General features: G+C 46.3%; 1 protein-coding gene across 1 annotated transcript in view; it reads right to left on the bottom strand.

Annotated features, from left to right (window-relative positions):
• EXOC2 (exocyst complex component 2) overlaps positions 1 to 13,923 on the bottom strand; it is a 290,595-nt gene extending 276,672 nt beyond the window's left edge. The window contains exon 1 of the mRNA XM_068236811.1: positions 13,671 to 13,923. Coding sequence (XP_068092912.1) covers positions 13,671 to 13,788 — 118 coding nt within the window. The 5' untranslated portion in view covers positions 13,789 to 13,923. The remainder of the gene's footprint in view (positions 1 to 13,670) is intronic.
• Between the last annotated feature and the right edge of the window lie 518 nt (positions 13,924 to 14,441).

The raw sequence follows: 14,441 nt of genomic DNA, 5'->3' as shown, positions 1-14,441 counted from the left end.
CTACGCCAGATGTAACGGGACACGCACCTTCCAAAAAGTTCAACTTTTGTCTCGTTGGTCCACAAGGTATTTTCCCAAAAGTCCTGGCAATCATTGAGATGTATTTTAGCAAAATTGAGACGAGCCTTAATGTTGTTTTTGCTTAAAAGTGGTTTGCGCCTTGGATATCTGCCATGCAGGCCGTTGTTGCCCAGTCTCTTTCTTATGGTGGAGTCGTGAACACTGACCTTAATTGAGGCAAGTGAGGCCTGCAGTTCTTTAGATGTTGTCCTGGGGTCTTTTGTGGCCTCTCGGATGAGTTTTCTCTGCGCTCTTGGGGTAATTTTGGTCGGCCGGCCACTCCTGGGAAGGAGTCCCAAAGCTTTAGAAATGGCTTTATAACCTTTACCAGACTGATAGATCTCAATTACTTTTGTTCTCATTTGTTCCTGAATTTCTTTGGATCATGGCATGATGTCTAGCTTTTGAGGTGCTTTTGGTCTACCTCTCTGTGTCAGATAGCTCCTATTTAAGTGATTTCTTGATTGAAACAGGTGTGGCAGTAATCAGGCCTGGGGGTGACTACAGAAATTGAACTCAGGTGTGATAAACCACAGTTAAGTTATTTTTTAACAAGGGGGGCAATCACTTTTTCACACAGGGACATGTAGATTTGGAGGTTTTTTTCTAACTAAATAATAAAAACCATAATTTAAAACTGCATTTTGTGTTCAATTATGTCATCTTTGACTAATAGTTAACGGTTTTTGAGGAGCAGAAACATTTAAGTGTGACAAACATGCAAAAGAATAAGAAATCAGGAAGGGGGCAAATAGTTTTTCACACCACTGTATGTACTACACTGTGCACAACTCTCAATGATCCAAGGTTTTACTGGAACAACTATTGGTAAGAGATGCATACAGTTCACGCACTGGCAGTAGAAAGATTGTGCTGTGCTTAATTTACCAGTTACCATCCCCTGGGATGAGTATCTACGTCCCAGAAAATCTCACTTGAGCTCCCATGGGCGTAGATCCTGGTCCCTGGTCTGTGTGCACCCGTTGTGCATGTGCATGGGCGGGCAAAAGTACATGGAGTGCCCGCAGTATTGTACAAATTAGGGAATAGGAACATATGAGAAGAAACAATATGAAATAGACATAGCAAATATATCTCCTAAATAAACATATCAGATGGAAAAAAACATACATGCCTGCTTTTAAAATACATTTTGTGTCCCCTGGCACACATACATGTCATTGTGTCTATTGACACACATACATGTCAATCACTTTGTACATCCACATCTATTTTTTTATATATATGTGTTCTTCTTGCTTGAAGAGACATCACCTCATTATCTGCCTTTGTTGCACTTGGCTGTCAAACAATGGGAACCCCTGCTCAAGTCCATTTGAATTCAGTTCAGGGGCTACTCAGTTGGCAATACTGACTGAGATAAAGGACACCAAATTTAAATAATCTACCTATAAAGGGTGACCACATATCACATAAGCCCCTCCCCCATTATTTATCCCCCTCTTGGGCTGCAGGGGAGTGAGTAGGACTCGTCACTTGCTGCCCATGTCAAAATGTGGGTTGGTTGGTTTGACAGGGTAGAAGTGAAAAGCCTATTGGACCTTCTCCTTCCAACCAGCTGCCTGCATAGCTGGGAAGCAAATACGTGGGGACACTTGTTTCCCCGGAAATATTCAAAATCCCAATTGTAATGCACAAGTAAATGGGCAGCATGGTGGTTCAGTGGTTAGAGCTTGCGCTCTCCCCTTGCAACGCTGGGTCCTTGGTTCGAATCCCAGCCAGGTCAACATCTGCAAGGAGTTTGTATGTTCTCCCCGTGTCTGTGTGGGGTTCCTCCGGGCACTCCAATTTCCTCCCACTTCCCAAAAACATACGGATAGGTTAATTGGCTCCCCCCTAAATTGGCCCTACACTGCAACCCATTCACTACACAATACATACATAGACATAGGACTATGGTAGGGAATTAGATTGTGAGCTCCTCTGAGGGACAGTTAGTGACAAGACGATATACAGCTCCTTCTCAAAAAATAAGCATATTGTGATAAAAGTTCATTATTTTCTGGAATGTACTGATAAACATTAGACTTTCATATATTTTAGATTCATTACACACAACTGAAGTAGTTCAAGCCTTTTATTGTTTTAATATTGATGATTTTGGCATACAGCTCATGAAAACCCAAAATTCCTATCTCAAAAAATTAGCATATTATGAAAAGGTTCTCTAAACGAGCTATTAACCTAATCATCTGAATCAACTAATTAACTCTTAACACCTGCAACCGATTACTGAGGCTTTTAAAAACTCCCAGCCTGGTTTATTACTCAAAACCACAATCATGGGTAAGACTGTTGACCTGACTGCTGTCCAGAAGGCCATCATTGACACCCTCAAGCAAGAGGGTAAGACACAGAAAGAAATTTCTGAATGAATAGGCTGTTCCCAGAGTACTGTATCAAGGCACCTCAGTGGGAAGTCTGTGGGAAGGAAAAAGTGTGGCAGAAAACGCTGCACAACGAGAAGAGGTGACCGGACCCTGAGGAAGATTGTGGAGAAGGACCGATTCCAGACCTTGGGGGACCTGCGGAAGCAGTGGACTGAGTCTGGAGTAGAAACATCCAGAGCCACCGTGTACAGGCATGTGCAGGAAATGGGCTACAGGTGCCGCATTCCCCAGATCAAGCCACTTTTGAACCAGAAACAGCGGCAGAAGCGCCTGACCTGAGCTACAGAGAAGCAGCACTGGACTGTTGCTCAGTGGTCCAAAGTACTTTTTTCGGATGAAAGCAACTTTTGCATGTCATTCGGAAATAAAGGTGCCAGAGTCTGGAGGAAGACTGGGGAGAGGGAAATACCAAAATGCCTGAAGTCCAGTGTCAAGTACCCACAGTCAGTGATGGTCTGGGGTGCCATATCAACTGCTGGTATTGGTCCACTGTGTTTTATCAAGGGCAGGGTCAATGCAGCTAGCTATCAGATTTTGGAGCACTTCATGCTTCCATCTGCTGAAAAGCTTTATGGAGTTGATTTCATTTTTCAGCACGACCTGGCACCTGCTCACAGTGCCAAAACCACTGGTAAATGATTTACTGACCATGGTATTACTGTGCTCAATAGGCCTGCCAACTCTCCTGACCTGAACCCCATAGAGAATATGTGGGATATTGTGAAGAGAAAGTTGAGAGACGCAAGACCCAACACTCTGGATGAGCTTAATGCCGCTATCGAAGCATCCTGGGCCTCCATAACACCTGAGCAGTGCCACAGGCTGATTGCCTCCATGCCACGCCGCATTGAAGCAGTCATTTCTGCAAAAGGATTCCGGACCAAGTATTGAGTGCATAACTGAACATAATTTTTTGAAGGTTGACCTTTTTTTGTTTTAAAAACACTTTTCTTTTATTGGTCGGATGAAATATGCTAATTTTTTGAGATAGGAATTTTGGGTTTTCATGAGCTGCATGCCAAAATCATCAATATTAAAACGATAAAAGGCTTGAACTACTTCAGTTGTGTGTAATGAATCTAAAATATATGAAAGTCTAATGTTTATCAGTACATTACAGAAAATAATGAACTTTATCACAATATGCTAATTTTTTGAGAAGGACCTGTACTCTGTACAGCGCTGCGGAAGAGGTTGGCGCTATATAAATACTAAATAACAATAAAATGGAGATTAAAAAAAGTGTGACCACCACAATTTATTAACAAATAATGCTGCCAGATAATGCACAAAAGCCTATTCAATTACATTATACCAATTGTGGATTTTAACATGCAGGGAAAAAGCAGTTTTCAAGACATCACTGTGGTATTTGTGAGATGGTTTCTTGCCTGGCAAATGCAATCAACAGGCGAGACAAGCCAAGGGTTTGCAAAAGCAATCCTGCAGTTAAGTAAATTAGGCTTTAAAAACTTGTATACCGTATACCTTTCTACTTCCTCATGCTGGTCTCTGAGCCAGGTGTCCCCTCCGTAAAATTGTGACCTGCGACTGGGATCTTCTACACATGCGCGGGCGTACCTCACACCTCTTGTGATTGCTCTCCTGTCGCCGGGAGACCTCTGCACTTGCGCAGTTCAGAAAGAATTAAACTACACATGTGCAGAGCACTCCCAGTGATGGGAGGGCGCTCACAAGAGGCGCAGAAGATCCCGACCCAGCCGCGGGTCATGATCTTACACAGAGGAAAGCAAAGGCCTGGCTCAGAGCGAAACTGCGCTGTGGAACAGACTTCTATGGGCTGAAAGAAGCCCTAGGTGAGCGAAATGTTTTTTATAAATTGCTATATGTATTCTTTAAATTGAAAAGCCTTTTCCCTTTCTATATATCACAGAGAAATGCCGCAGTCATATTGGGCAAGAGGGCAGAGCTACACGCCGGAACCGAGCTGATTAAGGACTATGGTGAAGGAATGCCAGGTAATGATAACTATTAATCAGAGTATCTCCTTTTTTTTTTTTTTTTTTTTTTTTTTTTTTTTTTTATGTTCAACAGAGGTGCAGTTTAACCCTTTCCAATCCATTTTTGCAATCACCTACATCCCCCCAGCACTTAGTTTTAAGCTTGTGCGCTGTGGCTCCATCCCTATTGCACACACGCCAGTGTAGTTATAATATTAGGCGAAGCAGTGTGTAGCCAAAGAAGACTTTGTCTGACACTTTGATCCAAATAGCCTGACACCGTGCTGGCAATTACACCCCCCCCCCCCCCCCCGTAAGCCAAAAGGCGCCAAATTTAGGAAAATTGGATACTTACCTGCCGGTAATTTTCCTTTCCAGATGTGTCCATGGCAGCACGATAGGGTTAAGTCCCACCCACTTCACCCCATAGGACCAAGAATGAATAAATTAAATCCCTTCAGCGTCCCTCCCCAGTCTTGTAACTCGGAATCACCGAATCTAGGGAGGGAGCCTCGTGCTGCCATGGACACATCTGGAAAGGAAAATTACCGGCAGGTAAGTATCCAATTTTCCTAATTCCATATGTTTCCATGGCAGCACGATAGGGAGATAACTAGTCAATAATACAAAGGGAGGGATGAGGTGCGATTCAGAAGTTTTAATGATATTCACACAGTATTTACAGATAACACACTTGCACCAAACTGTACAGAAGAACTAGCGGCTGGGTCTACCCTGTAATGTCTCATAAAGGTGTTAATTGAACTCCAATTTGCGGCTTGACATATCTTTTCGGGTGAGACCTTGGTGAACGCTGCCCAGGAGGCTGCCAAACCTCTCGTTGAGTGTGCACAGATTTGTTCCGGAGGAACCAGGTTACGTATCCTATACGCCTCCTGGATAGCCTTGACCAACCAATTAGCTATCGTCCTAGATGATGCTGGTTGGCCTTTCCTATATCCGGTAGATATAACAAAGAGTCTCTCTGACTTCCTAATAGAGGCGGTCCTTGAAATGTATTCTTTCAAGGTCGCCCCCACATCTAGAGGGTGTGGAACAGTGTCTCCCTCCTGCCATAATGTTGGTAGAGTCCAGTCCTGGTTGAAGTGATACAGGGTTGCAACCTTAGGAATAAATTGCTGAATTGGTCTGAGGATTACTCGGTCTGGGAAGAAGGTTAAAGATGGTTCCACCGAGCCTAGCGCTTGGATCTCTGAAACTCGTCTGGCTGATGCTATGGCCACGAGAAACACTGCCTTGTATGCTAAATGTATGAGGTCACAATCATCCACCGGTGTGAATGGTGGTCCCGACAGGACCTCCAGGACTAGAGGCAAATCCCACTTGGGGAAGAAAGTTCTCCTGGGCGGTTTCTGTTTCATTACCCCTCTGAGGAACTGTATCACCAGGGGATGCAAAGCCCATCTGGAATCAGTGAGTGCTGATAAAGCCGAGACTTGGACCCTTAATGAGTGATACCCTAGTCCCTTATCCAATCCCGTCTGTAGGAATAAAAGTATCTCCTTCACCTGAGGTTTGAGTGGATCGAGATTAAACTGTCTCAAATGTAATGAATCTATGCCAGATATTCTGATATGATGTCTTTGTTGTCGGCTTCCGTGCTTTTAGTATGGTGCCAATAACTGAGTCTGGGAGATCTAACAACTCCAACTTCCTCCTTTCAATGTCCATATCGCCAATTCCAGCTTGGCCGGGTTGGGGTGGAGGATCGGTCCCTGGTGTAGTAAGTTGTAGCAGTTTGGGAGTTTCACGCCATAGTAGCGGAAACCAGGGTCTCCTTGGCCAGAACGGAATCACTGCTATTAAGATGACTGGCTCCCTGAGTAGTCTGAGTAATAGTCTCTGAATCAACGGCACTGGTGGGGGGGGGAAATACATACCCCACTGAAAAGTTCCATTCCGACAGTAGCGCATCTGTCGCTATTGCTTTCCTGCACTGCCATCTGGACATGAAGATTTCGCATTTCGAGTTCTTTGCGGTTGCCATCAGGTCCACCTCCGGTATTGCTATCTGACTGCAGATCTCCCGAAATATGCTGTCGCTGAGGGACCACTCGTTGTCCAGGCGATTCCTGCTTAGAAAATCCGCCTGTGTATTTTCGGGACCTGGAACATATGTTGCTGTTAGATTGAGTAAATGGTTCTCCGCCAGATAGAATATTGGGGCTACCTCCTGCAGAAGACGCTTGGATCTTGTTCCGCCCTGCCTGTTTACATAGGCTACCGCGGTACGGTTGTCCATTCGTAGAAGAACCTGTTTTCCTCTTAGGCTTGCTTTGAACTTGTGTAGGACTAGATAGGCTGCACGTATCTCCAGTATGTTTGCTGGGAGGCTGGTATCCTGATGTCCCCAGACACCCTGTGACACCTCTCCTAGTAGGTGACCTCCCCATCCTGACTGACTGGCATCCGTGGTCACTAATTGGAGGTGGACAAATCTGTAACGGAACTGAAAGATTCTTCTTGTCTGTCCACCAGAACAGGCTGTTCCTCATTGGTTGAGATATTAGGATCTGCTGGGACATCTCCCTGCTGTGCCACTGACTCAGGAAACCCATCTGCCAAGTCCTGCAATGCCACTGCGCCCACCAAACCATAGGGATCGTTGAAGTCATAGTTCCAAGTAAACTCAGGCACTGAGTCGCTGATGTTGTTGACAGACAGATCATGTTCCGTACTTTCTGAATAAGCTTTTCTTGCTTCTCCAGCGGAAGACTTATGGAGTTTAGATGAGTGTGGAACAAGGCTCCTAAGAATAGGATACTTCTTGATGGTTCTAGTTGGCTCTTTACTAGATTCACTCTCCATCCAAAGTTTTCCAGCTGTAATAGTAATGTCCGTCTGTGTAGCAGTATCTGATCTTTGTCTTGATCTAACAGTAGCAGATTGTCCAGGTAATGGAACAGTCTTAGTCCCTGTACTCTCAGGATCTCCACCAGAGATAGTAAGATTTTTGAGAACGTCCTTGGCGCTGTACAGATCCCGAAGGGAAGACAGCGGAACTGGAAATGAAGGTTGCCAATGGCGAATCTGAGGAATCTTTGGTAATGAGGGTGGATCATAATGTGCAGATAGGCATCCTCTAGATCGATTGAGAGGGCCCAGTCGTTCTTCATGACTACTCTTGTAATTGTCTGTAAAGTCTCCATCTTGTACTTCGCCAGAATGATATGTCTGTTTAATCTTTCTTTTTTACAAAGAATAGCGGGGAATAGACTCCCATCCCTTTTTCTGCTTTAACCACCCTGGCGTTCTGATTAAATCGCCAGGGTGGCTGCGGGAGGGTTTTTTTTAAATAAAAAAAAAACTATTTCATGCAGCCAACTGAAAGTTGGCTGCATGAAAGCCCACTAGAGGGCGCTCCGGAGGCGATCTTCCGATCGCCTCCGGCGCCCAGAATAAACAAGGAAGGCCGCAATGAGCGGCCTTCCTTGTTTTGCTTATATCGTCGCCATAGCGACGAGCGGAGTGACGTCATCGACGTCAGCCGACGTCCTGACGTCAGCCGCCTCCGATCCAGCCCTTAGCGCTGGCCGGAACTTTTTGTTCCGGCTACGCTGGGCTCAGGCGGCTGGGGGGGGACCCTCTTTCGCCGCTGCTCGCGGCGAATCGCCGCAGAGCGGCGGCGATCAGGCAGCACACGCGGCTGGCAAAGTGCCGGCTGCGTGTGCTGCTTTTTATTTCATTAAAATCGGCCCAGCAGGGCCTGAGCGGCAGCCGCTGGCGGTGTTGGACGAGCTGAGCTCGTCCAGACCGCTCAGCTGGTTAAGAACCTGAATGATAGCGTTCTTTGCTAGAAGATTCTGAATGTACTCCATCAGGATGCGTTTCTTTTCGTGCGATACTGGAATATTTGTAGCTTTGAATATTCTTGGGGGCATCGTGGTGAACTTCCAGCGATGTCCGTATCGTACAGTCTGTACTACCCAAGGGTCTTTGATGTTTTTCCGCCCAGACATCCGCAAAGGCCTGAAGTCTCCCGCCCACTGGTAATGCCTGAGCGGTCCGACCATCAAAAGGACTTTTGCTGGCCAGACCCCTGGGTAGTCTTCTTCTGTTTGTTCAATCTCTGCAGGGTAGCCTGTGAGCTCTGCCAGTTTCGTCTAAAACCTCCTGAAGGTCTATATCCGACTGTAGATCTGAACCTGTTCTGCTGATAAGCTGGTCTTTGGGTTGTAGTCGGCTTCCTACTCCTACGGTCCTGGGGAATCATTCCGGACTTTCCTCCAGTTACTCTACTAATGGCTGAATCCATAGCTTGTCCGAATAAGTTTTTTCCATCGTAGGGAATTTTACACCACTCCTGCTTGGAACCTTGGTCTGCCGACCAATGTTTGAGCCATAGGGCTCTTTTGGAAACCACAGAATGTAACATGGATCTTGACGAGCAACGGAGGATATCAACTGCCGCTTCACCGACAAGGTCGGCTGTCAGCTTGAAGTCGTCCAGAGCAGCAATAATAATTTCCTTATCCGCATCTGATCTTATAGCTTCTTCGATATTATCTGTCCAGCCCCTTAGCGCTTCTGCGACTGCTGTTAGCGCCACCGCGGGTTTGCAGGCACTTCCTGATGAAACATACGATTTCTTCAGTTCTGAGTCAATCTTCCTTTCTAAAGGATCGGTGAATGAGGTTGAATCTTCCCGGGGTAATGTGACATGCCTGGCTAAATTCATAATTGATGCATCCACTTTAGGCGGTTCGTCCAACACCGCCGTTTTACTCTCTTCTAGAGGGTATAGTTTATTAAATTTATTGCTTAAAGAAGGCTTCTTATCTATTTTCTTCCACTTATCCAGAATGACCTCATTAATTCTGTCGATAAACGGGAAAGTCTTAGTACTTTTCTTCAGATGAGCGTAGTAATCCTTTCGCGATTGTGCTGATGTAGACGGTACTTCCTCGTCCTGCCACTCCATGGCTTCTCTCACCGACTTAATGTATGGTTGTACTAAACCAAACTCAAAACCAACTGCCGGTTGGTCAGGTTCTGATTCAGTGTTAGTCGAGGGGCCCATCGAGGTTTCAGATTCTCTATTCTGATGTCTGGTTTGAGGAGGTAAGGAGGCAATGTACTGGTCCATGGACTCCTGTACCGCCTGTTTAATCATGCCGGAGATATCCATAGGTTGTTCCGGCTCCCTGGCCATAGAGTTAAAGCAAGTTCTGCACACTAGCTTCCCACTCATCACGTCATTGCCACAGGCCCAGCATTTCTTTCTTGAATCCGATCTCGAGTCTCTACGCTTAGGCGATGAGCTTCTGTCTTGTCTCCTGGAGGAGGAGCATCTGCTGGATCGTGACCGGGAGCGAGAACGGGATCGAGATGGAGATCTCCTTTTAGGGGTCAGTCCCCTCTTGGGAGAGTATGGTTCCGAAGGACCCTCGTATAAAATTGACTGGTCCAATCCCCGAACTTGCTCCTGAATTAGGCTGAAAATCAAGTAGAGCCTAATTAGTAGGCACTCTTTTACCTAAAAATAAAAGAGGCCACTTACTATCTGCTTCCTACCTTAGGCCATCAGGCTGGTCACTGTCAGGTAAGGATGACTCCATACTACAGCAATCCTGCTGTGGAGAAGAAAGAATCTTAATCAATAAGGATGCAGCCACTAAAGCATCCCAGTGCTGCCCCCTCCAAAACATATTAGCCTACCAAGGTAACAGTGAAATTCAAGCTGCGCACAATCCTGCCTGCCTCCTCTCCGTCAGACTCGCAGACCCGGTCTGACAGAGAGAGCCGGCTTAAATCTTCCTCCACTCCGCCCTGACCAATGGGCGAACAGAGGTGGAGCCGGACGCCGCCGTCATCCCCTTCCGCATTACAAGCGGCCATGATACGCGTCCGCCCGCCGCGGAAGTGACGTCAGCCGCGTCATAGAACGCGGAAGTGCACAGCGGAGAAGCTGGAGCGCACGCCAGCGCGTCCCACACGTGGAGGAGAGATGAGAAGGGAGATGGAACGCACACTGGCGCATCTCCAACTCCGCTACCAAGAGGGAGAGAACCAGCAATAGGAGAGGTATGGAGTACCTGAAATAAGTGCATTGCACATATAATACAATTAACATGGTCATAACAGGGAGCAGTGCAACCATACGACCTGCACCATGGCCAGAAATGGTGATTTCACCAGCCAGCGCCATTTAGTTGCTGGCAGGGAACCTCAGCAGGAGAGGCTGAACCTGCTGGTAGAGGAAGCAGATTATCGGTCATCATGTAGCAATCCAACTTCTGACAGCACCGGTCCCAGGGGTGAGGTGATTAGCGAGGACAAAAGACTGGGGAGGGACGCTGAAGGGATTTAATTTATTCATTCTTGGTCCTATGTGGCGAAGTGGGTGGGACTTAACCCTATCGTGCTGCCATGGAAACATATGGAAAAATATTTAACTTATGTGTTGTAGCAGCAAAGCATGTGCCCAGCCATGAGCGAAGACTGTTTGTTTTAGGGGCTGGTACCATGCCAAACCAGATCTGGCAACGGCGCTTCTGGCTACAGAAATATTTTTCCATGTTGGCCAATGTCTAACATTGGAAATGAACTGGAGAATGTAATTGTTGATCGGGCAAAATGTGTATAATTACAATGATACAGCACCCTACCCAACAGATGAGCATTTGCAAAGGCCAAGCAAGAGTTTGTGTGCCTTATCTGGAGAAGTGGCATCCTCCTTGGTCTGCATCCGTGGAACCCAGCAGTATGCTGTGTCAGTTGGATTGTCCGCCTTGAGACATTGCCACCAGCAGCGCCCAGATTCACCAGAATGGCCTTGGTGGTGATCCTTGGATTCTTTTTCACCTCTCTCACAATCCTCCTGGCCAGCACAGGTGTCACTTTTGGTTTCCGACCACATCCTCTGAAATTTCCCACAGTGCGAAACATCTTGTATTTTTTAATAATACTTCACACTGTAGCAACTGGAACTTTAAAACATTTAGAAATGGCCTTTTCTTGACTTGTGAGCAGCCACAATGCACAGCCGCAGGTCCTCACTGAGCTCCAGTGTTCTCCCCGGGCTCTTTTAGCTGGGTGCTCCATTCGGCTAATTTTGGTGAGCACCAGGCTGTCATCAGCTTACCTCCTCCTCTGCTGTAAGCAAATTTGTGCAGAAAAGCGCCGGCCCTGCATTCTTTCATCTCGCCCCACCCGGCTACTTTTTCATGCCACCCAGCTGGAAAACAATTCTGGGGAGAACACTGGAGCTCCTTTGTCTTAGCCATGACAGTCCACAAACCAACTGTAGAGAGCTGCTGTTTATCACCTGTTGAGTTGATTAAAACAGCTATTCTCAGTTAATCAGGGTAATTAGGATGCTTTGGAAGGGTAATGCAGGGGAATTGGACTATTTGGAATGGTACATAACTTTGGATTTTCCAACAGACAGTGACAGTTCGTGAAGGGTATGAATAGTTTTGGACTGGAAACTTTTTGCTCAAAATGTAAATAAAAGCTGAGAAATGTATTTGTTAACACCCCCCCCCCCCCCCCCCAATAATGCCTCCTGTACATCATCTTATCTTTAGGGAGACACCTATGTAATTTCCCATCAAAAAATTACTTGCTAGTTGGATAAGAGTAAGTTTAATCTAAAATTTGGCAGGGGTATGAATAATTATTGGCAGCACTGTGTGTGTGCGCATCTAGATAGATATTGATATCTAGATAGATATACACAAACGTGTGTTACATATACACATACATGCCTGCATATCTACTATGTACATATAGGGCGCATTTCTCTTTTTTTCTTCTGCCCTGTGCCAAAGTTCAGTTCCACTTTAAATTTTTGTGCCGCCCCCGTCTCCCTGATGACATCACGCCGCACCGCAGCTACAGTATTTTGATTGGCTGCCCGGTCCCCGGAAGAATAGCAAAGACATGGGGATCCCAGCTCTTAGGAGACAGGGGAGAGAGCCGGAGAGAGAGGCTGGAGTCCCGCTGTGCAGCGCCGATCGTGTGCGAGACTCCAAAGTGCAGCAGGACGCAGGTATTTGCCTACCCCGAACTGAGCTCGGGATTACTGCTCTGGGCACATTTTTTCCTCGGTTTTACGGGCAGGGAGGTTAAAACACAATAAATGAAAAATCCTGCAGCCTCACTGTAAAAAGAAAGTTATAGTTACCTGAGCTGTCTTGTCCCGCGAAGCCGTCCTGAAGACCCCGCATTACTCGACTTCTTGCGCCTGGCCCCGCAATACACCAGTACTGTCAGGGCAGTACCGAGGCAGATGTGAGAGAGGCTCCAGCCTCAGGGTGCAGTGTAGGAAGGGGCGCACAACTCACTCAGCTATCATTCCCCTACTGTGTTTGAAGCAGCGAGAAAGAAGAAAAGGGATACATGGCAGTGACTGCAAGCCAGATAACTAGAGATTAAAGTGTTGGGGGCCCTGGGATGCCTCTTACTCTAACAGCATTCAGTGGTGACGGCTGGAGTGGGAGGGATGGAGGGGGCACACTTTGGTGTCTCATCCTTGGGTGCTGGAGGACCTTGTCCTGGCTCTGAGTACTGTTTATGTTTTCTACTATGGGAATAAGTGGAGCAGGCAGCGCTAGTCTACTTTAGGGGACCCAGCAGGAAACCTCTGGGAAATTATGCTAACATGATAGGGTGGACAGCACCTTCTTGAACTGCTAGGTTTCCAGGTTATAGAAAATTACGCCCTGGCCAATCACTGTGCTTCGTGCTGTAGAGGTTGCTGTGATTGGAAAAGTGTTCCCTATGAGGCTTCCTGCTGGGTCCCCAAAGGTAGACTAGCACCATCTAGTTTAGGGGACCCAGCACAAAACCTCATAGGGAAATTCCACTAATGTGAATGGGTGGACACCACCATCTCAAACTGCTATAGGATGTAGTAAACTACGCCCACACTATTCGGCGAATCACAACAATTCATGCTGTAGAGGATTCTGTGATTGGACAACTGTTCCCTATGAGGTTTCCTGCTGGGACACCCAAACTATGCTAGTGCAGAGCAGGCAACACTCTTGGAGAATTGATTAAAATAGGCTTGAAAAAAATTATTATATAAGAAAGAACACAAAAAAATGCAAGACTATACACAGCATTCACTATCAGCAAATAGTGTTACACCTATAATGTATCTCATATAAGCAGCAGTAATAAGTATGTAGAAAATATCCTGAATGAAAAAGACAGTAAAAGAAGGAAATCATTGCATGGAGCTCACTAGCAGAGTGGAACACTGCATTACCTATGAGGTCCGAGGGGCCGCTGCCCAGGTTCTCCCCTCGGATGGTAACTTTGGTCCATGAAGTCCCCTCTTTCGGCGAGATCCCTGTCACCAGCGGAGGCTGCCGCACCCGGGACATGACTTCTCATGCAACCTAAGATTGTCAATAGCACAACGGAGGAAATAATCCACATATAGTGTAATTCAACCAATTCAACACACACAACCAAAACACAGCGCTGACACTGTCATAGCCGCGCATGCGTCAGTAAATATCGCGGAACTAGAACTGTCCCGACTTCCCGGAGAGAGATAGCGCATGCGTCCGACTCTATGACACGCTATGAATAGAGTACGCATGTGCGGGAGATGCAGAGCGAGTATATTGGCGGCTTCCTGCATCTTGCTGGAATGTTGCCTCACTGTTGGGAACGTGTTGTGTTTGCGCTTATTTTAAATTTATTTTTGTTATTTACTGATCACCCCTGACTTTGGGACAGAAATGCTGGAAAGCGAAATCTCGCACTAATGGTTCTCTGAAGTCATTGATTTTATAGCTATATTTTAACACGGCTATAAAGATGTTGCATATCTCCCACCTCTCTGTAGGGTTTGACACTTCCCTTAGCATACATATTTGAGCAAAACTACGGAAATATCACCCTCCTCACCCCATTCTATGGTTCCACACTAGCTGACACAAATTAAGAACTAATAATGAAACAGAAATCTTTATTTATATGTACGTATGTAGAGTGACCAGATGGTACTTATCCGTTAGCCGGGCGCATC

This window comes from Hyperolius riggenbachi, chromosome 5 (genome assembly GCF_040937935.1).
Source record: "Hyperolius riggenbachi isolate aHypRig1 chromosome 5, aHypRig1.pri, whole genome shotgun sequence".
Taxonomy (NCBI): Eukaryota; Metazoa; Chordata; class Amphibia; order Anura; family Hyperoliidae; genus Hyperolius; species Hyperolius riggenbachi.
Note: the sequence above shows the minus strand (reverse complement) of the source record. Positions and strands in the feature narration are given on the sequence as shown.